This window comes from Lissotriton helveticus, chromosome 1_1 (assembly GCF_964261635.1).
Source record: "Lissotriton helveticus chromosome 1_1, aLisHel1.1, whole genome shotgun sequence".
NCBI lineage: Eukaryota > Metazoa > Chordata > Amphibia > Caudata > Salamandridae > Lissotriton > Lissotriton helveticus.
The window spans coordinates 1,786,902,697-1,786,927,842 of NC_136057.1; the positions used below are offsets into that span (position 1 = coordinate 1,786,902,697).

At 42.4% G+C, this 25,146-nt stretch overlaps 1 protein-coding gene across 2 annotated transcripts in view; it reads right to left on the reverse strand.

Moving 5' to 3' along the window:
* SLC25A38 (solute carrier family 25 member 38) overlaps positions 1 to 25,146 on the reverse strand; it is a 304,638-nt gene that overhangs the window by 164,717 nt on the left and 114,775 nt on the right. The window contains exons 3-5 of one of the 2 annotated variants that reach the window (XM_078659186.1): positions 14,507 to 14,585; positions 7,380 to 7,559; positions 7,040 to 7,208 (exon numbers count right to left, since the gene is read on the reverse strand). In XM_078659186.1, coding sequence (XP_078515312.1) covers positions 7,040 to 7,208; positions 7,380 to 7,559; positions 14,507 to 14,585 — 428 coding nt within the window. Of the gene's footprint in view, positions 1 to 7,039; positions 7,209 to 7,379; positions 7,560 to 14,506; positions 14,589 to 25,146 lie in introns of both variants that reach the window. The other variant, XM_078659185.1, reaches the window with a different exon arrangement.

Sequence of the window (25,146 nt, forward strand, 5' to 3'; positions counted from 1 at the left end):
TCACTGTTAATCCACACTATAATTTTCGATTTCATTTTTTATTTTTTGAGCAACACACGATACCTGGACACCTTCACTTTCTTGTCCATTATGGAACACCTTGGGATATAAGGCTTGTTTACTGAAACAAATCTCTCTGTTAATGTTTTCTAAAAAAATGTGACTCTCAAAGGAATGTCAATTATCGTTTGTCACAACGTTGTGTATATTCTTTTTGACAGAATCTGAATCCCCTGATGAAGGGCTAATGCCCGAAATGCATTGGGCAAGGGCTATACATGTGTACCATCATGAAAAGTTGAAGAATTCAAGGAAATTCAAATAAAACTTTATTTAAAGGAACCCTCCTCAAAATTGTCAATGAAGTGTTTTCGAAATCATATTTCTGAGTGCATTTGGGGACGTTTTCCACTTCTGGGATAACGCTACTGTACTGATTCAATTTTCCTTTTACTCTGGAGGAATTACCAAATAGCACCGACTTACTCTGCATTTAATTTATTTCACCAACTCTTTAAGAATGGAGTGCGATTGTTCTTCATCAAGGAGATATCCTAACACAAGACACACTCCTCAAGTCTAAGGTTGGCACCACAGCATCACTTTCCTACAGGAAGAATCTATCAATTAAAGATCTCCTAGTCAGCAGCCATCTCAAACAAAGAAAAACCACCTGGCTAGATCAAAGCAAAGGGTTTTTCCAATGTAGGAAGTGTAAAGCCTGTAGCCACAGCGAAGATTTAAAGGAAGTCAGACTAGAGAAAACAGGCAAGACATGGAAAATCCCCAGATTCATCAATTGTAACACCGTTCACGTGGTGTATGCTATCACGTGTCCGTGCCATAAATGGTACGTAGGATCCACCCCCTTTCCAATCAAAAAGCGCATTCTTGAACATTGGAGAGCGATCACAAACATAGATCTCAGCTACAGCACTGTTCGACATTTTTGAGAGGCCCATGAAAGTGATTAGACACTTGCCAAATTCTTTGCATTAGACACTGTTCCCAAGCATCCCCGAGGTGGTAATCGAATGTAGACTTTATGAAGATTATAATTTCATTTCATTTTACAAGCAGGCAGCATGTTCCCCATAGGGATGAACAATGATGAGAAGATGCACTCACATTTGTAAGTAACTTTTTGCCGTTTTTAACCGGGCCTGGTAGAACAAGAATCCAGTTTTATCCTTAGGGATAGAGTTTTAACTTCTTTTTTTCCCGCCACCTTGTGCACTTTTCGACTGTGTTCTTTGTTCATATGTATGTACGCAACTTGCTTCCCTCACCGATCAGTAGGAGGCCAGAATGATAACTGCAATTATATTGATGTGAACAGAAGCTAGTGTTATGCCACTTGTAATTAGGATTGCTACTCTGACTCAGCTGGAGGAGAGCTGGACTCTGCCTTCACTCCAAGTGATCTCCAAGGGCTTGTTGGCGTGCCTCCTGTTTCTTGAGACGCAGGGATATCAAAGTCTCTACCCCTGCTCCTATGCCTGGCTCACTGAGTGGCCCAGAATGCAAAATGAATTTTGAAGCATCTCCTGCCTGTGTGTAACAGAACTAGTACATCAACCAGGTTCCGGTAGTAAAACCGTCGCATCGCATCAAAAACCAGCGATTTGCCTGCAGAGATTGACGCATCGTATAGCGCATCTCCGCAGCTACAGCTTGCAAAGATCAGTGCATCCCTTCGACTGCGTGGCGGAATCCGACACATCACTCATTGCCTCTTGACTCTAGCACCCGTCTTCGGTACTGACACATTGCTGTCACTGCGTTGAGAAAATCGACGCATCTCTTTGTTTGCAACCAGTAGAGGTACTTTGTTCACCGTGGCCTGAATAGGTCCTGTAGCTGGCAGGCGCTCCATCGAGGTCAACCTGAATTCTGACTTTGCCCCAGTCCAGTACGACCTAAAGTAACCTTTTTAGCAATACTTGCTTCTAAGCTTCTTTACTGCATTTATTCATTTAAAATTCAATATCTCAACTTCCATACATTGGATTTTTGTCGTTTTGGTCTTATTTTGTTTATAATATAATAATCTATTCCTATAAACCTGTGTGGAGTCTTTTGTGGTATATACACTGTGTTACTGTGTGTGTGTTGAATAAATACTTTACACATAGCCTCTTTAGATAAGCCTGGCTGCTCAGTGCCAAGTTAGCAGAGGGTGAGCCTAAGTGATCTTTTAGTGTGTATCTACCTTACCCTGACAAAAGCAGTATTTACTACTTTGCTTGGGTACATACCTCAGCCAACCAGAAATCCCATTGATAACATCCCCGTTCCGCTTAAGACAGCTGCCACTCTTCCAACCAGAAATAATAATCCACATTTGTAAAGCACACAATCACCCGTAAGGGTCTCTAGGCGCTGGGGGCCGTCGGGAAGATTAAGCAAGCTATTGCCCAGAGTCACATGGTGTTGGGCTAATCTGCAGCCGGTGCCGGGGATCGAACCGTGATCCCCAGATTCCGGAGTCAGTCGCCCTAGCCGCGGCGCCCACCAGACAAGAGACAGCTCCTCAGTGCCCAGAGGTATTACCCTGGTCTAGCCCGGAGATAATAAGATGACCAGCTGAGTGTCATCAGAAAAAGGAGACTAGGGTAAAGCAAAACGATTGCACAATGTCAGCTAAAGTGCAGACATGGAGTTTGTAACTGATTTTGGAAGATAGAGCAAGTATAGAAGTATCAAGTCTTCCTGAACAGCAATCAGCTCATGACCAGTTATTACACCAGATGCAAAATCTTTTCCGTTTTAATGAATGCCAGGGTCTTGTGGAAGGGCATTTTGATTATTTTAGTATATTCATACATTCACTAGATAGATTTAGATGTCCAAACTGTCTGATTTCAGGAGTCATGCAGACAAATTTAATGACCGAAGGCTCAGGTGTTGGATTTGGCCCTGAAGTCTCGTCAAAAGATCCAGTCTGCATGACAATTATTTGTGGTGCAACAGAGACGGTTGAAGATGGTAAGGATTAAGTGCAGCCCTTGGATGAAGGGTCTCCAATATGACTAATGGTTGGGAAGTCTCCAATGCAATGTGTGATTTTGCTGATCCTCTTGCCAGAACATTATGGAATGTTAACATGTCCTCTGTTGGGGATACTCTAGTAGGAGAAAGAGAAGTTGGAGTTTAAGAGGAGTCTGATGAAAATGTAGAAGGAAACTGATGAGAAGCAAATTTAACGGCGATGTTGATGTAGGAAAGGAGTGTATCCACTTTCTCAAAGGAGAAATGGACATGGCCTTCGAGATCTTCTTCATTGGAGAAAGATACAGAGTCTCTAGAGGTATTTGAAATGGATCTTCAAATGGGTATATTGGTCTTATCGTGCGATAAGACAATGGGGCCGGGGAAGTATCCGCTATCATTCTAAAGCGTCGTACAAGAGAAATAGTGGTTTCTTTTCTCTACCTCTTAGTAGAAGAAGAGTGTGTCAGAGAAATGTGTCCAAATTGAATTGAAGGAGACCAAGACCATCCTGAAGATGATGACAGGTTACTATGTGATCTTTTTGACATTGATGGAGAATGCAGCAACATTGTCCTATATCTCCCTGATGATGAGTATATCAGCAGTCTCTTCGATGTCAACTGTGGTAGTGTCGCTGTTGTTCTTTGCTCAGTGATGGCAATCAGGTCGACGTCGATCTGACATGAGAAGCAGCTGTTGATGGTAAAGAATAACACGTAGGGCCTGATTTATATCTTGGCAGACAGGTTATACCGTCACAACAGTGATGGATATCCCGTCCACTGAAATATAAATTCCATTATATCCTATGGCATTTATATTTTGACGGATGAGATATCTGTCACCGTTATTACGGAGTGACCCTTCCGCCAAGATCTAAATCAGCCCCTTAGTCATTAATCTTGAATATTTTAACATCTAGGATTTAGAATGCTGAGGGTGTCTGTGATGAGTCACCAGTGGGCCATCCTTTGATGTTAAACAGGTAGGGCTGAGCCATTCAACAGCATAGGTCTCGACATGAATGTCCTGTGTCTGCAATTTGATCTTTTGTTTTGTAGATCTCCCTCCGTGGGACTGTGGGAATCTTCCTCAGTTGGGGCAGGTTGAGAGGTCTATCTTTCAAGCCTCCTCTTTCTTCTTCCGCCTTCATGCTTCTAAGTCTGGTGCATTTCTGTCTTTGAGTGTTCTTTTAGACACTTGCATCCAATTGCCACATTGATAGAATGAGAGAGCACACAGACCTTGTGGGCATCTGATGCCGCTTTCTTCCTTCCACATGAAGGACACTTGATGTACAGATCGACTTCTGACTAAAAATAATAGCGAGGGTCCACTCTACAGCAGATGTAAAAAGACATTGAGTTAAACTCTTGGAAATAATTACCTGACAGAAAATAGATTTATATTTTGGAGGTGTAATGTAAGCCTATCAGGCTGCATTTTCACCTTCATGAACACAATGTTTAAAGAGGTTTAACATGACAGATAGTTTAGGAAGCAGAAAGGATGAAGATAAGATGGGTGCGCAACACACCATCTAGTGGTACAAAATTGTATCTATGAGAATTTATGAGATAACAGGAGCCAACACTGGGTGGATGACAACATTGGGATATTGATCAAGCCCTGATGAAGTCTCACAGGAACAAAACACGTTGGCTGGGCCAAATGGATTGCTTCTGTCAAAAATGGAATTTTTTAAATAAAATTGGAATCAAAGCAATTCGCAAGACTATTGAATAACTTTTATTCGTCACATCATGACTACTTGATCTATTACTGGAGAACACTTTAACCATCTGTTATTTTTGCAACAGATAATCCTGTACAGAATTGAACGCTCCTTTTCATTTGTTATTTCTTGACCTTGTGTTGGGGTGGCCTCTTGGCAATGGGGTCACAAAAGTAAAGCGTTAGAGGAAACAGATTTGGTATTAATTACACACCAGTGTGCCGTTTGGAGCCCACATTGCCGGTGTGCTTTTTTTTCTAGTATTTAGCACATAGTAGTGTTTGTGTAAGGTTCGGAAAATGTTCAAGCTGTATTTCATATATGGTGTGATAATGAGTATACGATTCTCCTTTTCCCTACTGTATGTATGGTTGAAAAGAAGTGACTTTTTTCTGTCTTGATGGTTTTATTGTTAGAACTTTCTAAGACTATTCTGGGGTAACGTCTTCTGAAGAAGAATTGCAATGCTATTGGATATAATTTGGGATGTGAGCTGTGTCTGTGTGAAGGATAGCTTTGCATGGAAAATAGCGTATTATTCTGAATGTTGAGTGTAACATCAAGAAATTCAATAGAGTAATCGTTTTAGCTTGTGGTAAAAGTAATAAACTGTATTCATTCTTATTCCGGGTAAAAATGACACCTGTGATAGACTTCTACTGTCTATGATTTTACATGAACTCTTGGATAAAGATGTTCAACACTGTAAAGTGCAAGAAAGAGTGGCTATGCAGAAAGTAGATCCAGGGTCCGTTTAGGCAGCCGGGAATTATACAAGCATTTATAACTTCAATGAAAATTCCTAAAATGCAGAACTAGAGCAACAGATACATAACCTTTTTTTTATACTGCTATCTAGCCAGTGCAATTAACAAGAGTATAGGGTACCCCCACCGACCTGCTTAGCTTCAGCATTTTGGAACATCAGAATTGCTGTCAAGTTCAACTCATACCTTATTAGAGCTATACATATTTCTATTGGTGAGTAAATGTTTTTCTTGAATACAACACTAGGTCTTTATTACTTTTCATTTACCAAGCACATACCAAGCAAACCTACCAAAATTAATAGTTACCCATGCACCAAAACTATTTGTATACGCATAAAGGTGCTGGTGTTTTGGATTGTTCTCATCACAACTCTGTCCTGTTCATATTTCTTCTGGATATTCACTGCCTATGTTCTGTCTTGCACTACTTTTTTATGGGACTTAGGGTTCTTAGTGTTAAATATACCACTTCCTAAATTCTTTGTGCCCCAATGCATCTTTTTCAATCTGCTATGATCTTTGTCAATCTCAAATGCTTAATTAATGTAGGACTATCATGTGGATTATAGCAGTGTAACATCAGTCATTTCAAACATAAGGCACTATAATTTCTGTTAAAATGTCTTTTGACTACATACCACAAGCCAAATATTCACTAAGGCACAGTCTCAAAATGCCACTCTCACTACTGACAGCAGACAATTATTCGTCATTGATTTTTGCCACAATCCCCACATTGAGACAAGTTAGAATTGTTGTTTGCCCCTCTGTTGTGAATGTCTGTATTCTACTACGCGGACCAAAGAATTGTTTTACCACTGTGCCTATCTGTAATAGTCGGCTGACGCACAGTTGTGTTCTTAAAAATAAAATTATCTCTACCAGTGGTACGCGCTCATAAATGCCAGTGGGTACAGCTCTGACTAGCACCTGACCATAATCACACTGTGAATTCTTTTCTATGCCTTTATCAGATGACGGCCCAAGACATCCCAAGAAAATGTACTCTTCTTAAAATGTTGAGTCCTGCTCGTTTTTTTCCCCCCTGCACTTCTCCTTACTGTTTTGGCACTGTAAGCATCTTCCTCATATTGCCTTATAAACAGAGGAAATCTTTCCGACCCTTCACTGCTGCCTTATTTCTATGCCACCAACTTTACAAAAAAATAATGTATTTGATTTTTTTTTGCCATTCATGCTTCTATTTTTCTGTGCCTTTCTTAATGGGACCCCTAGTCACCTTCGTCCACAAACAAGCAGTGTTGTATAATTCTTTGGGAAATGTTTTGGTGTCAGTAAATACCCTTTTTGTCTCCTAACAGGCTAACAAAAATGTTGCTGGACTGTGTTGCTTTGTCTACTTTGCTCTCTACCTGTTACTGTCACCACAACCAGCACCAGGTCAAATCCTCTCCTGAGCACTAAATTGTGACAATGCAAGGATCCTCAAATGTCCACCAGAACAGACTGTGTGCAATTATGTGGGTCTTACTAGCACCGTGTCAACCATTCTCTGCTTTCATCATTGCATTTCACCCACCTTCTGGCAGAATTCGTTTGGTCTGAGTGTAGAACATCAAATAGATCCCTGAGAAGGGGGCATCACGTAGAAGGGTGGCGGTTAGGCCACTGAAGAGCCCACGGGTTCCTTCCGTCCGGTAGATGTTGTTCAGTGCCCCAAATACACTTCTGTAGCCGAACTTCCCACTCTAAAAGACGGAAATCATAGAATAAGGAATAAGATTCAAAAGGTGACATTCCTATTTACAACTTTTGTATACTGTGGCATCAAATGCCACAGTGTACACAAGATATCTAAAAATTAGAGTAATAAAATGTGTTTCAACTCATACCATTATTTACACATTTTATCGCCTCACCTCATAACGAGTCTTCACCACGGTAATGGGCAGCAAGCAGATGCCTGCAATGGCACGAGAGGTGGTACCAAGCAGAATGGATTCCATGGCTGTTGGGTCCTGGCCAAGCAGGAAGTGTTGCTTCATAGAGTACAAAGTGCTGAAGTAAAGTCCCACACCAGGGATGCACCGGATGAAGGACTAGATAAAAGAAAAACAGGGAGGCGAGGGGGAGAGTTAAGGGAACAAATCCAGAACAACATATTATGGTTCAGTGGACATCTGCAGGCTTTCATACAATCAGAAGAGTTCAATTGGGGCAGTCAAGTTTTAGTGATAAATTATGTGTGACATTATGACGCACACCTTCAGAAATAGTTATTAAGGCAATGATCAAGTGGGTTGTAAGCATAAATAGCCACCAACTAGAACAAGCGTGTAGCTCTTCATCCACATAATATATCTACAAATTCTCTGCAGAATATACCTATGGATTCTCTGAGCTGGTTCGCCTTGAGAAGTGAAAGTCCATCTATTGACATAATGGCGCTGGGCTGCCTGATAGTATTTCCTTACATTTGGAAGTGTTTCCCTTCTACCAAAGTTGGAGACATGTACTTACAGATAAGTAAATGTTCTTCATCAACACTCGATCTTTCATGAAACCGCATGCTTGAATAACAACCATAAGAGCACAAGTATAATAAGCAAAACCAAGGAGAGGTAACATGGCTCTGCAGAACTACTTGTCCTACAGCAGTCTCTCGGTGCGTGCCCATGAACGTATGTTGGTTGCCTTGCATGCCAGCAATTGGACACTGCTGTTGAGAGGGCGGGTATCGCTGCCAGGCCCTGGTAGAATAGGCTCAGATGTTGCTTCGGAGATGAATGCCAGATTTTCTGTGGCAAAAATCTATGCATGTGAAGGTCTAACCAGCAATGCCCTGATTAGAAAAATCAGAACCTTTGCTGGCTTTGCCAGTGGAAATTAATAGTTGATATGATTTCCTGAATGCCTTCAATCTGTCAGTATAGAATTTTAGATGGTGTTTAATGTCTAAATAACGAAAGGGCCCGGGATGAAGCCCTAAGAGCCCCACCAGGGAGGACGATCGGGTCAGGTTTTAGACTGGCTTAGATGCGGATTTTGAATAAATGCTACTACTTCAAAATGGTGCAGAAGAAAGTAGGTAGAATGAACTCTGAGGACTGTCTGAGGTATTGTTCTGAGGAAGAGTCCTTCTTTCATATCCTGTGGGAATACCACAATATACAGCAGTATAGGGAAGCACTACATACATGCATGACTGGAGTAATGCTTTCCACCATTCAACAAAACACTTCATACTTAACATCTGGGTGGAGGAAATGATTCTAAAATACATGAAGATATAGATGGTCCTTGGGTGGGGAGTGGCAAGAAGAACTGGGGCTTGGGAGCAGCCAGTCCTAGCTGCCTGGAAAGAGGATATGGACAGGCGCATGTTGGCGGAATGTCTGATTTATGAAGGCATAGGTTGCCCACAGAAATGGAAGATCTAGAAGCAAGGCAAACGTACAGAGGGCTGCTTCAGACAAGTGAGAGTATTCAGTGTATATTTGATAAACAAGATGGAGGAATGGGAAGTGTAGATAGGGGTGGAACTGGATAAATGGGAATGTACAGCTCATTATAGGCTCTGATGGGTCTGCTGTCCTTGTTTCGCTATGTCACTGATTATGTGGGGTCTTGTTACTTGTTGAAAAACAACAAAAAATATTTTTTTTTTAAAGAATGAAAAAAGGCACATTCTGCCAAGATGTAGATGGTGGTCATTTCTCTGTGGTTTCTGAGGTGACCTGGAAATGGATTATATCGAGTGACTGAGCTGGAGGGTATCCAAAACCAAGGAGTCTGATGTCATTTTGCACCAGGGTTGAGAAGAATGTTCACAATTCCTACCACCCATTTATCGGAAGGAAACAGCCTTTACAACAATGGTTTTATCATTCGAAGCCTTTATCAAGACGCCTTGACCACACAATACCTTTACCATGCATGCTTTTACAAAAAGCAAGGTAAGGATAATGAAGGTAAATCTGTGTGTGTGTATGTGTGTGTGTGTATGTGTGTGTGGTGTGTGTGTGTGCATCAATTAAATAATCATAAGAATCATAAAATATGAGAACTTTAGCGTTATAATCCTAAATCTCACCAAACATTAGCAATACTGCTAAACAGTGAATTGAAAGAATACATGCTTTAAATTAGCCCACTTGGGCACTGAATGTTTCTTTTTAACAATGCATGTATAGTTCCATGTATTTAACAGATATATTTATTATTATAACCATGTATTTTACTGTACATGGCCCATCTAGGCTTTGTGGCCAACATATCTAATTTGGTTACACAATTGAAGAATTGAACGGACAATTCACAGTAAATACGGATGAAAAGGTTGGCGGCGTCGGCGTTTGTATATATGCTGATGCCGAGTCGTGACAATTAAATCTGGAATATTTTATTGCAATGCTAATTTTTGATGAGATTTAGGATTATAAAGCTAAAAATCTCATATTTTATGATTTTGATGATCTATTTAATTGATTAAGAGTACACTGTTATATAATATGTAACTACTGGTGCTATATTAACATGCCTGGAAGCCCATTTAAAGATGACGGGTGGGGTGGCATTTTTCTCCTAACATATTTATGAAAGAGTCCATCTTCACTGCTTGCTTTGTATATGTACACCTGATTGATGTGCTACCCTAAGTTGACCGTGAACAAGGTGAAAGCTGAAACGCGTCAGAAGAGCCATTGAGTCATATTTTGTGGCATATTTGGGGTCGTCTGAGTGTTCTTCATTCAAAGTTAAGGATTGGATAGTGATAATTGGCATGCCCGCACCCGTCTCAGACCACCGCATGCAAGCCTCGCGGAAAGAGGGACTTCATGTTATATGTATAGCTATATATATATCCAACAAAAATTGGCGAAAGGGACCAATGCCGCTTGGGGTCGCAGCGGGGTTCGCCAACCCCTAAAAATCCAACACGATAGTCGTTTTAAAAATAACTAGACAACACGCTTTGGCCCAAATTGCTCCTTAGTGAGATTTATTGGCAAAATCCACCCGACGCGTTTCGCCGCGTACGCTGCTTGTTCACGAGTACGGGTGTGTTGCAAAATCAATAAATTTATATCAAAACAAAACGTCATGTGACATTCCTTTCAACCATAGTGAAAAAAGACTATACAATTCATTTTGCTGTCAGTGAATTCCAAATTGTCAATAAAGCCAATAAAAGCATTACTTTCATGCAAATAAACAGGCATTTTCAATGTCGCATTTCGTGACAATATCCGTGTGGAAAAACAGTAGCTTCTCTTTTGAACGAGCATTGCATTTTTAGTTGCCAGCCTACATTTCCCACAGTCCAAAAATGTGGAATCATGGAAACCCGGTTCTACATTACAACGTGAAAACCGTGCTTGAGTATAGCCCTAGTGGGCATAAATCCAACATTATAAACACAAAGAGACACCAAAAAAAAAGTGTTTTCACCAAAATATCATCTTCTGGCACATATCGATTACAAATACTTTTGCTCTTTAACCTTCATCAATTGACTCCATCAGACTTACAGGCCTTGCATCTGCCACATACAAAGTAACCCTGGGCGAAGCACTACGCTACGCTCGCGGAGTTTGCGAAGTTTTCGCAACTTCGCACTACCCGAGCTGCACGTAGCACAGTGCGAACATGCGTAGTGCAGCGTAGCGTAGTGCAGCGGTCATTTTTTGCTTGTTCGCGGTCCTGAACGTCATGTTCGCGACCGCGAGCAAGCAAACTGACATCCCGGCGAGATTCTCAACGCGAGGAGGTCAGGTTTCTCATTGTGAGTGGTTGCGCATGCTCGTGACCGCTCTCAATGAGAAACTACCTGTTCGCGTTGAGAAAGCTGCCGCTCGAGTAATAATCTACTCGAGCAGCAGAAAACTACAGCTCGCACTGTGCAAGATGCCGTTTTCAATGCTTGCACAGTGCCGGATGCTTGTCCGCACTGTGCAATCATTGAAAACGCATCTTGCACAGTGCGAACATGCTACTACGCAGCTCGCGTAGTGCTACGTGAAGTTCGCGTAGTGCGAAGTGCGCTTCGCGTAGCGCTACTTCGCGAACTACGCCCACCCTTAATACAAAGAACCCTTGTACAGCTCCAATTTGTGTTCTAGTTGCTTGGGGCATGCATAACGACAGTGTGTAGAAAGGCTAAGGCCTGAAATAGAGATGACCTCTTACAAATTAAGGATAAAACAACTAACGATCCAGAAATAGACTGATAAGGCTTATTACAACATTTAGTAACAAATGGTATGATGTGAGGACATGTCTTAAGAAACATTGGAGTATTCTGCAAACTGACTCTGACCTAGAAAAATGCATAGGAGATTCACCTCAGAAAACATATAGGAAGGCTCAGTCCTTCAAAGATATGATATGTCCTGCCTCACAACCCAAAGTAACTAGAACACAAATTGGAGCTGTACAAGGGTTCTTTGTATGTGGCAGATGCAAGGCCTGTAAGTACAGCTCCAGTTGTAAGGCGGTCAAGTTATCCGCTGAATGTGGTACTTTCAGAATCACTAAGCATCTATCATGTGATACAGAATATGCAGTCCGTGCCCTCAGATGCCCATGTAACAAGTACTATATTGGTAGTACTATTCATAAGGCTAATAAGAGGGTCTTAGAGCATCGGAGGGCAATAATTCATCACGATAAACAATACCCAATTGCACAGCACTTTTTTACAGATCACAGACACAACACAAGTCTATTATCATTTGTCGTCTTGGATTGCATCTCAAAATGTGAAAGGGGGGTTGACAGATTGAAAGAACTAAGACGGCTAGAATCAAAAATGATAATTAAGTATCATACTTTGCAACCATCAGCCACAATGGAGATGAGGCAATTGCCGTACACTTGGGCTAGAATATGTGTCACTGCTTGTCTATTTTAAAAATTGGTTCATGGAAAGTTTTAGCTGATAGGTTTTTTACCACTTCCTGAATCTTGTGTTTGGGTGTGTATGTTATCAGTATATTCACTATGTTTTAATCAGTGCATTCTCTTTTTTTAAATTTCAGATTGTTTGTGGTCGGATGGAGTCAATTGATGAAGGTTAAAGAGCAAAAGGATTTGTAATCGATATATGCCAGAAGATGATCTTTGGTGAAAACACTTTCTTTTTTTTGGTGTCTCTTTGTGTTTATAATGTTGGATTTATGCCCACTAGGGCTATACTCAAGCACGACTATAACTTTTGTTTTTACAATGTGATGGATTGACAAATAACCACTTGGGTTGTATTTAAACATGGTAGCTTGCTACAGAAAAAGTATTACAAACTAGTTGGTGGAATAATATTATGGCAATGATTTAAGCAAGTTTAAATTGCAGCGTGAAATTTATGTAAGGCTGCAAATTTGTGAAGTGTTGCTTTTTTTGCTCACAGGGGCATGATTGCCGATTGAATCCGAGGTTCATAATGATACGAATACAATGGGGAGGTTTTCACGTTGTAATGTAGAACCGGGTTTCCATAATTCCACTTTGTTGGAGTATGGGAAATGTAGTCTGGCAACTAAAAAAGCAATGCTCGTACAAAAGAGAAGCTACTGTTTTTCCACACCGATATAGTCACGAAGTGCGACATTGAAAATGCCTGTTTATTTGCATGAAAGTAATGCTTTTACTGGCTTTATTGACAATTTGGAATTCACTGACCGCAAAATGAATTGTATAGTCTTTTTTCACTATGATTGAAAGGAATGTCACATGATGTTTTGTTTTGATATAACTTTATTGATTTTGCAACACACCCGTACTCGTGAACAAGCAGCGGACGCTGCGAAACGCATCGGTTGGATTTTGCCAATAAATCTCACTAAGGAGCAATTTGGACCAAAGCGTGGTGTCTGGTTATTCTTAAGACGACTATCGTGTTAGATACATAATATATATATATATATATATATATATATATATATATATATATATATATATATATATATATTTATATAGAACGTACTTACAACAGAATCTGCAGTGTCTGCTTTAGAAGAAAGAAATACTGGAGTTTGATGTGGATATATATACAAATACACACATATATACACATATATACATACATGTACACATATATACATACATATACACATACATATACACATATATACATACATATACACATATATATACATACACACATGTTTAAATTACCTTATATATACACTTACTGTACATTGTAAAGACGTGAATAGTAAAGGCATATTCGTGGTAAAGGCATATTCATGGTAAAGGCATGCTGTGCTATAGGCATGCCGTGGTATAGGCATTGCGTTGTAAAGGGATCATCAAAAAGGCACGTGTTCGATCGTCATACAATCCTATTGGCATGGATGAGAGGTGGACAGGCAACCAGAGAAGTTAAGGAAATAGATTGTGGTTTGAGGATTTGCTGGAAAAAGAGAATGAGCTTCTTCCTCTTTGATGAGAACGTCCTTTTGACTGTAGCTCTCTACAATCCTGGTAAAATGTGAATGAAGACTAATTGGGGTTAGATCAAATAAAACCACATCATCGGCCTACATTAAAAGGTGCATTTTGTGTGCTGATAATTGTGGTGGGAAATGATTTACCTCTTGGAAACAGTCTGGTAAATCACAAAAGAATAGTGAGAAAAGGAGGGGCAAGTAAACACCCTTGTTTAAGACCGTTTTGCATGGATATCTCTTGGGTTAAGCCCTTATCTCATCCCATTTGTACCTTACACCATGTGGTTGTATGAATTGCAACTATTATTCTTAGCAAACTTATAGGAACGCCTAACTTCAATAATTTCCTCCACAGGAAAGGCCTATCTACTTTGTCAAAAGCTGTAGAAAAATCTACAAATTAGCTATAGACTATCTGAGCTCTATTAATCACATATTTATCAATAATAGTTTGAAGGATGGCAATATTGCGGACACAAAAACAACCCACTGCTGGCACCTGCCCTCTTGCAGGTTCCATTGTAAACTGGTGTATAAAGACATGTTACAGCCACAGAAATTGTGAAGGAACAAGAAGCCAACACAGCTTTACTTACAGGTGAGGCTCCCTTCCAGAGTCCCAAAAGGCTCTCTGTGCGGACCACTTTGAGGAACAAGGCCACCATCCCAAGCTTGCTGCTGTAGAGAAACAGGGAAAAGGCAAAGTGACACAGTTACAACTACTCACTGGAGTAATAGCATTACAGTAAGCAGACAATAAGCATAATGCAAAAAAAAACAAAAAAAAACACCCTACCCATGTCCAATCAGTGCACCACACATAGGAGCAGGCACCTTCTAATTAAGGAGAACCAAGGATGACTACACGTCAAATGTAATTCAATGATGTTAAGTGTTCTAATAAGAACAAACATTCCAAGGCTCTCCGATGAGAGAGAGCTCCCGGTGGCGGCTGCTGATGTCACAGGTGATACGGTAAGGCACCTTCCACTGACCACTAAATCAGTTGTAATTCAGCATTAAGTATGATTTTTATGATGTCAGTAGCTATTGACCTGCTATGAGGACGAAGAAATAAACTTTGCACGTTGAATATAATCTTGGTTTAAGAAATACTAGATTGCACAGGAAACGGAAGAAATCCTGAACCAGAAGGAGCACCTAAATCCGAGTTTAGTGCTGCACAGTGGCTCAAAGCTGATTCTAACCGTGTGCATGAATCCAAAAGAATGAATTGCCCTGAGGTAGCTTAGCACAGCTTATAAAAGGAAGGCACAGGCCTCCTTTTTAAAGAGCAATGCAAGAGTACCTTTCAGTGCTTTGTAAAACAAGGGTGTTCGTAAGCGGAAACGATGCAAGCTCTTGGTTTGCCAAGTTAAGAAAATGTGATGGAGACATTAAATATGTGGAGTAACATTTAGATGTCGAATTAATTTATGGATTATCAAATAAAGAAGAGAGTCTCAACAACTTTAAACAATTAAGCACTTTATTGAAAACGTCCTTTGCTGATATTTCAGCGCATACTTGTGACCAGGCATACGAGTTGATTATGAACTTGTGATTTTTCCTGAGTAAACGCCACACCCTGGAGTAGAGGGTATTCCTGGAGCACAGTTAACTTTTTAAGTTGCCCATACAACTTCAGCAGTGCTCGAACCGCCTGTTTCTTTTTTCTGTTATCTCAGGTTTGCCACATTATGTGGGACATTATGACAATCACTTAAGTTCTTTACTTGGCTTGGTGCAAGCCTGCATTTAGTTGAGCTCACATGTATTGCTTACTTGTTTGAGCCAGCTGAGTCACTTGTTTCGGGATTCAATTGGTTATACTCCTGAAAAGATTTTCAAATGTGTTCTGCGGTTTGCAGCTCTGAATACTGCAGTTCCCCGTCTTTCGTGGCTATTTTCTTCTGCGAGGAGGAGCCCAGCTAAAACAGCATGGAGCATATTAAGAGTTCCATCCTGCTAACCAGAAGCAAGAGATGGCTTTCAAAATTCAAAGACTAAACGTAGAGTACAAATGGTGCTTAGAACACGCTTTGAACTAAGGTTGTACTTAGAAGGAAGGCCTGTTTGGACTCTTTAAGGGTACGAGGTCACTTAGTTTCCCTCTAAATGAAAAGTTACTTACCTGTACACTTCTTTCACAGTTTTGTTTTTTACAATACAAGCAATTTTTAGAAACATTAATATTTCTGATAGGCTTTCTACAGGCTATATAGTGTCAATATTGACAAATTATTTCTTTAAAAATGAACAAAATACATCACTTAAATAAAAAATCACTACACAAACGAGGATATGAAAATGGGAGAGAAAAACAGGGCAGGGTAGACTGATCGATCAAAGCTTTAAATGTTGCAAAACTGACCCTGCTCCTTTACGGAAGATCACTCCAACAGTATCCTGCCAAATTCCGTCAGTGGCAGTTAAGTTAGTTCTTTTTAGGGGAGTGAAGGATCCTGGGAAACTAGACCGTAAGAGCGGTAACTATTCCAGGGGCTCTTCATTAATAGTCATAAACACTTAATAGAATATAAAGTCTGTCCCTGATAATGGCTGAAAGGAACACAGAGGAAGTAATGCTTCATAAATGTATGGTGGAGCCACTTTACAAAGTTTGGAACATTTCAAAGCAATGCTGTAGTAGTGAATAATTGGACTAAAGTGTAACAGGTAATGAATGATAGAGTGTCAATAACCCAAAATATAGCAAAAGACAATCAATCTAGACTGTTTTGGCTTGGGTACAGGGTCAGTAATTAAATGGTCAGATTGCCAAATTTGCTTAGTTCTTTGTATTTAAAACTTATGAAATCTGTGAACATACAAAATACGGGAAGATCTATTTCCTGGAGAAGAAGGACTTAGGAAGGTGAAAGGTACAGAAATATCTTTATCACCATAAATATCTGTCATCACATTTAGAAAACAACTTTGGTGAGTTTTCATAACAATTTTTTTCTTATACAAACTTCTGTAATATTCTTGGAAGCATGGAGCCTGCATCTTGCTAACTGAGCACAGAACCAAGCAGAGGATGTAGGGGTGTTCCACTTTTTACTGACATTTTGTCCAGTCAATCTAAATACCCAAGTTGCAGAACCACTTCCATTTAAAGACCAAGGCAGATCATCTTAAAAGTGCATAGCCTTTGTTTAGGATGAAGGCCCTACCACGCTTGCTCCAGAATACTCCCTTCGTGGTTCCGGAGAGTGTCTTCCGGGCAGTGGAAGCAGAGAAGCGCACATTGCTGGGGGGGGGTGGGGCTAGGGAACCCAAGAATCACCCTACGTAAATTGCAACTAAGGGGTTTACGAGGGAGGGTTGGCAGTACCGAACCTCAGGAAATATTACTGTGCGACGCAACTGGTCAGTATCAATGGGTGGGTCTTCTCCCCCACTGAAGAACCTGCATATCAGGTAGATCGTATGGCCATGGGGAAAGGCACCTACCTCGCTGCCCTATACAGGAAGAGGAGGGGCAACTCTGGTCTTCCAGCTCATACGGAGATGGTGCTGGCGGCGTGGCGAAAGGCAACGAAGGTGATGGGGTGGGAAGCTAGGCTCAGAGAACAAACCCCACTGAGGTAAGGAGACTTCTTGTTGGAGACTGCGCGCCTGAAGGGCTTTCGTGGGTGGAGTTCCATTGGGATAGATCTGCTGGGGGATGTTTGGATACAGGCGAAGATGCATGCTTTTTCGGCCATGCAGACGGAATATCAGATGGGCGAGGGAGAATTTTTAAAATCCTTGCAGGTCAGGCATGCCTTGCACTGCCATCTCAAAGAGGGGGAGCGGTTGCCGGAGTATTCTGGGCTAGAAGATAGGCTCCTACTCGATCCCATGGTGGACAGGGCCATCTCACTTACATATAAAAAGTTAATTAATAACACGCCCGATCCGCTGGGACCGTTACGAGAGGCCTGGGAATCTGATGTTGGACTCCTTGAAGATGATCACTGGGCAGAGGCCCTACAGAGCCCCAGAGAATTAGTGCTCAGGGCACGGTTTCACCTGGTTCAGCTCCGGATTTTCCATCGTTCCTATGTCCCTAGAACCGTGCAGCATCAAATCGGGTTTAGTGGGTCAGACAAGTGCATGAGGGGTTGCAATGAGATAGGGATGTTCTTTCACATCTTGTGGGCATGCCAATTGATACAGAGGTATTGGGAAGTCATTGCGCGGGTTATGTCTGAGGTGGTGGGCTCCGAGGTCCCATTAGACGCCAGATGGTTTATCCTGGGAGTGACAGGGGAGGAAGTATGGCCCAAATGGGCTACTATTTGGTTGGCACTGGCCGGGGTGGTGGCCAAACGAAATGTAGCTAAACTGGGGGGGGGGGGGGGGGGGGGTGGAGGTGCAGAGGTTTCGTTGATAGAAGGTTGGAAAAGGGACCTTGATTGGTGGTGTACCAGAGCAGGGGGTGCCCACGTAAACGGGAAAAGGTCTGGGAGGCATGGATGGCTTTTAGGGGGGATTTATTAACTGATTGGAGGGTGTGGTTTGTAGGGGTACCGGGGGGGGGGGATGGGTCCACTGGCAGTGCCGATTGGCCTAAGGGTGTGGCATTTGCTGTATATTGTACTATCACTACTTGGCTGACCCACTGCTATGTGTGTTGTCTCCTTACATGGAAAGCTATATTTTGTTAATAAAAAGATGTTTAAAAAAAAGTGCATAGTCTTTTTAAGATTGTCTATGCAGTGCCCTGGAAGGCTGAAGTGTCTATATTGGATGACTTAAAGAGCCATACGGCCAAAGGCGGGGGTATAGAATCTACACTCCTGGCCACTAACCTAGCTAAGAAGATCTGAACCAGAACCGCTCTCCTCTTAGGACTCACCATTAAGAGACAAGGAGGGCTCATGCTGGCCACAGTAGATCTCAATGATAGCTTGATACTGCCTTGGTCAAGAGAGGCAGGAAGGCTCAAAATGCGGCAGCACAATATGCAGTTCAGAGGGGCTGGTGATTTTGTATGAGGTACAAGTATAATTACAATTTAAGGGTGGCATACGATCAAATTGAAGATTCTGGTCATTGCTATACTAACTTAAAAGGGATTTTCCAACTGAAAAGGGCCAACAGGAAGGGAAAGTAAGGGTCGTTTCTGGGTAATTACTGGCAGAGACAGTATAAATCTGCACTTGAAACCTTTAGTCAGTACCTGGCAACACTGAGTATCAGTGAGTTTATTGTTTGCCGAAGAGTTTGTCACTAGGCCTTTCACTTCACTTGCATCTTATTTTTTTCTCCTGCCCTCCCTTGTGCTCCCCTTCCCTGCTATTAATCCTAAGATACTTGGTGATATTATGGTTGTTTCCTTCTTCATTCTTTAACATTAGGAGAATCAAAGTGTGCTACAGTCCAAGCATAGCTCTTCCAGTCTCCTCTTGGGCAGCTGTCTTTAACCTGGGCAGGGGTTAATCTTTATTTGATGTTTGTCTAACGCTTCCTGCCATTATGTTTTGAATATCTAGGAACAGGGTCAGACCAGGACAGAAAATAGACCAGAGCACCAAAATAAAAGTAGTCCCCATTAATGAATTTAGAAATCTAAAAAAGTGGCCCAAGTTGCATCCAAGGAACAATGAGAAACCAATGAAAAGCATAGGTGAATGTTCCATACCAGGTTATCAAAAATGCATCTCCCCGAGTCACGGGTTGCCAGTGTCTGCTAGTTAGCAAAGTACTGGCATTTCATGTTGGTTCTCATAGCAAAAAGGTGGAGTCTGTGATTTATTTTTTGCGGGTGTTTTTTATAACGCAAACTTGAACCGTAGGTATCAGAGCGCTTTACATGAGCACCAGTTGCGTTACATAAAGACGTTGCAGAGACTCGAACCTGGTTCCCCAGATTGGAGGTCGACCGCCCTAGCCGTTAGGCCACATCCTCTCTCCTCTGTACTTTTTACATAGATGAAATATTCTGCATAAGGCTTGTTGGTTTAGCTGTCAAATATTTATTTACTATTTAGCTGCCAATTGTGACATTCTCCTTCAAAACTGCTGATTGTACGCGCTCCTTTGTTGACCTGGTAGACGTTAATACCATGTTGAAATGCCCAAGTCTTAAGCGCTGCAGGTCTTCCGACTGTGCTAGTAAATATGTTCCCCTTGCTTGTTTAAATAAACTATGGATGTGGTGTTGTCTATGCAAATGAGAACCGAGGACCGTTGAGGTCTGGGGAGGAACAAGGGAAGGCTACTGTGTATGGTCTGAGCTCCTGCACATTTATGTGCACTGTCTCTACTTTTGCCCTTAGCTCCATTGTGCAGAGTTCCTGAAGCTGTGCTCACCAGCCATCAACAGAGGTGTCCGTGGCTCTCACAAAATTGAAGGGCTGCGGCATTAAGGGAAGACCAGCAGCAATGTTCCTGTCAGTCCACAACCAAAGCGATGACTTCATGCATGCCTTAATATTTACTTTATCTATGGTGGATCCCTGAGAGTGTAACAATGGTAGGTCTAACTCAAATTTTCTAGGTCTTATTTGTATGTGGCTCTTGGGAATGTAAGGGGCACATGAGGGTATCATTGCCAGCAGAGACTTCTAGAGGGGGGCTATTGTTTTCCATATGTACTGGAAGAAAGAGAATTTGTTTTGAGAACAAAAGATTTACTCTAAAGAGAAAGCATTCCCTTCCTTGGTGTTTGAATGGTGCCTAAGAACTGCTCCCAGTTTAGCCTGAGAGACAGAGCTGGGTAAAGGGTCAGTCTGAATTTGAGGAAAAACTGCAGGCACGTGTTGGTTGAAGCTTATGCCTCAGAACGTCATCCCTTTTAGCAGCTTATCAGCTAGGTAAAGGAAAACGTTATGCGTCAGAGGAATGCCACCGCAGAGGACATACATTTTGTAAAGATCTGAAGCCTAGAACTTGAAACTGGAAGTGGCAGCTGAACACTTGGAAACAGAGGCACTTCAACGCTTTAGGATGTGTCAAGATATAGAAGTACGAGTCATGCAAATCTAGCAATGTATTTGTTCCACCACCTGTAGGAGCAACAGCATTTCTAGAAGGATGACTATCCGAAATGTTGAACAAGTTACTTACTATTGGTAATGCCTTTTCTGGTATAGACAATAGAACTGCAGATTCTTCACCTTGTGAATTTACCCTAGACTGGATCTGGAAATATTGATAACAATTCCATCGCTCGTCAACAGGTGGTGTCGGTTCCGGATGCGATGTCAGGGTCAGTACAATACTGTCAAATCTGCGCACGGTCAGTTTTTTCTGATTTCATCCTGCAACATTGGACGCAGAGCCAATGAAATCAGAAGTGCAGTGTGCCGATTTTTCTGATTTAGGATCCTATTATTGGATTTATGAGTCTATTCCACAGAAAGGGGAGGAGGGTGAGTCGGTGACGAATCTGCAATTAGATAGAGTCTCTACCGGAAAAGGTGTTACTGAAGGTAAGTAACTAGTTCTTCTGACAGATACTTCGAAATGCAGATTCCTCATCTTTTCAATAGATATCAAAGCAGTGCCTCCGTAGGTTATGGCTCCGTGGAATTATTCGGACCAGGAAATCTTGCAGGACAGATCCGACGAAGTGCCCATCCCACCAGACCTGGCTGTCCCAGCAGGTGTGCTTTGTGAATGTGTGGAGAGACGCACTGGTTTGCGGTCTGGCAAATGTCAGAGACTGGCACACACCACTCCAACGGAGTGGTAGCAGGCTTTGCACTGGTGGAGAGAGCCCACAAACCTTCTAGGGGCTACTTCCAAGCTCGTCCTTAGAAGATCTTTATGCTTAAGACAATCCATGGTGAGACGGTCCTCTTCTGTACCGCTTGTCCCTTTTTGGCCCCAGATAAGCCAGTATTCTCTCACTCGATTAATGGAAAAACTAAGAGCCCTATTAGGGTCATGTGGATCAGCCCCTTCAAAAAAGGTATCACAACAGATGACTAAAAGAAAGAGGTCTGATTCAGTAACCGTAAGAAGGCAAAAAGGAGCGACAAATGACCACTGTCAATGCCAAGTGGCAACAGCAATGCCTTTGTGGCCAAATGAAAGACAAAACAGGATGACTTCTGACAAGCTGGCCTGCAAGGGTTAAACATGACTGGGGAAATACCAAGCAACAAACTTCTCCCAGTGCCCTTAAAAGACAGACTTAGTAGAAGGGGGCTTGGCTGCCAGAATGACACCAACTACTTTAGGAGGAAGTACAAAAGCTTACAACTGTTGCCGCTCAGTCTCCAATTATGTTGCTACAGAAGGTTCTCCCAAAGCGGCAGCCGAATTTGAGGACAAATGCTCATGGCCAGAGGTTCTGGGCACCACACTCTCCTTGCCCAGTCCAGAGCTATTAGGATGACTTGCACCCAAGTCTTTTCTAATCTTTTTCAGCACTCTGGGCAAGAAAGGGAAGGGCGTAAAGGCACACAGGAGTCCTGATCCTAAATACAGACAGAAGGAGACTCCCAGGGAGGACTGTCTTTGGAACTCCAAATCGCAAAATTTGGACAAGCATTTTGCGTGCTTTCTCCTGTGACAAATAGATCGAGCCAGGTTTCACCCCATTGCTGGAAGACGTCTTGTGCGAGCTCCAAGTGTAACTGCCATTCATGATGCACTAGACACTAGCAGCTGAGTTTGTCTGCTTTGTCATTATAAGATCTATCCTGCCAGGTGTTGGGCGGTCAGGGAAATGCCTGATCATTCAGCCACTTCCAGAGGTGCAGAGCATCCTGGCACAGGACCAATGCCACCACTCTGCCTTATTTGTTGTAATACCACATGGTAGTCATGATGTCTGTGAGAACCAACCCCCGTTCCCCTCTTTATGGTTCGAAGGAAAGTCTGTAAGGCCAAAATAATCGGTCACAACTCCAACAATTTGATGTTGAGCTGGGCCTCTGCCAGAGACCAGAGTTGTCGGATTCCAACCTCTCTCAGGTGACCCCCCACCCCAACTCAGCAATAATGCATTTGTCACAACCATTAGTTCAGAGTGGGGTAAGGAGAGGGGTCTGCCTCTGATCCGATTGTGGTTCAACAGCCACCACCGCAGATCCTTCGACATCTCGATGAAGTCTGAAAGGTTGCCTTAGTGCTGAGCCCACTGAAACTTCACATCTCACTGCAGAGCTCGCATGTGCCATTAAGTGGAGTACACATGCAGGATGCATGAGGCCAAGACACCTGGAAACCTCAAAGCTGCATTCACCGAATCAAAGGTCAATGGTTGAAACATCTGGGTTGTAGCCCAAACATCCAGGATAAGTTGAGGCGTGTTATAGTTCTAAAAAACACTGTATTAAGGATGCCTCCAATAAAAGGGAGCCGCTTTGTCGGAGTCAGGTACAACTTCGACACATTGATGGAAAAACCTAATGATATTAACGGATTGACTGTCGTCTGGGGGTGGTTGACGACGGAGGTGAGCCTGCTTTCAGTAGCCAGTTGTTGAGGTATGGGAGAACTGGTATGCCTAACCTTTGCAGATGGGTTGCGACCACTACCATCACCTTTGAAAACACCCAACGTGCACTGGTCATATCAAAGGGTAGCATGTAGAACTGCAAGTTCTTTTGAACTGTCCAGAACCACAGGTAACGACTGCAGGACAAGGATGTGAAATTATGCACCCTGCAAGTTGAATGCCGTCACCCAGTCTCCTGATTCCAGGGCAGACAGGACTTGGGCCAGGGTGAACATTTTGAACTTGTCCTTCTGAAGCGAGAAGTTCAAAGAGCTAAGATCTAGGAAGGGGTAAAGGCCTCTGCCTTTTTTCGGTAACCTCTCTATTGCTACCTTGGACTAAAGAGCTTAAAATACTTTCTGAAGTATGGACAAGTGGTCCTCTGCTAGGTGTTGTACTGTGGGTGGCATATCTGGTGGAGAGGATAGTAGAGGTATAAATTAGCTGTGCGCTACCACCTACAACACCCCTTGGTCTGACATGATGCTCCACCATCCGTGAAAGTGGAAGGTGACCCTACCAGGTGACCGTGTGCAACCAAGGGTAAATTAAAGCGGAGTTACACAGCGGCTGTGGCAGAAGGGTTGTGGTCTGGGTCTTGTGGGCCTGAACACTGTCAGTCGACACCCTAGCCTCGCCCCTGATTGCTGAGGCTCAAATTAAATCTGCCTCTGCAAATATGTCCTGCCAAAGACTCAAAAGGAGCATTGTTGTTAGGGGAACTGCCAAATTGGGTGAGTTAAATCCAAAGGTACGAAAGGGACTGTGCTCTACTTAAAATTCTCGATGACCGTGTCCACCTTTGCCCCAAAAACGTTTGAGCCATCGAACGGCATGTCCATGAGGGATTGCTGGACATCCGAACAGAAGCTTGTGGGGCCAATCCAAGAGTGGCGCATAAGCACTATGCTGGTTCCGACTGCCCTATAAAAGGCTGTAGGTTGTGTCAAGGCAAGAGCAAACTGTATAGTTCACAACACCTTAGCTATCAAGGATCAGACGTTATAGGGTATGTCTGACGTCCTTAGGAACAGCTGGCAACTCATCCACCACTCTGTCCTACAAGGTGTGCCAATACCTCCCAAGAGACACAAGGTGTGCCAATACCTCCCAAGAGACACAAGGTGTTCATGGATTACATGACTAGTACTGGAAAAAGCTAAACAAATCCATCCGTTTGAATTCTCTGTTGGGTGGAGTGGTAGGAAAGCAATTGGGGTTCAGGCAGCTGGATGATCCCTGTAAAGTAAAGTTCTCTGAGGTAGGATACTGTAACAAGACATCGTGATCCCCAGAAGCTGGCATTTTCAGTCTTGCCACTTGCCTGTTGATTGATGGGCAAGGTCCTGGTTTAGCCCAGGCAACCACAAGCATATCTGTTAGGGCTTCATTAAAGGATTATTGAGGTTCTTGGATGGTATGCAGGGTAAAGAAGCTCTGTTAAAATATTGGTCCTGACCTCGTGCATAGATAGGGATGGGTCCAGTGCTCTTGCTGCCTCCTAATATCAGTTGTGAAAGAGGCAGATTCTTCTGGGGTAATAAGATTAGGTGATAAGAGGCCAGGGGAGGTGTCAAGCATACTCACATTCTTCAAATCATCAAAAAATGACCCCTCTCCTCATAAAAAACATTACCATCATCATCATTATCTGGGTCAAACTCATACAACACAGAGTTGGGATGACATGGTGCTGGAGTGTCAGAATCCGATAGAAGAATCAGATTTGAAACGGATGTCTGAATCAACATAAGGGCTTGCATCTGTGGAGTTGGTATCAGCGCCAAAGGC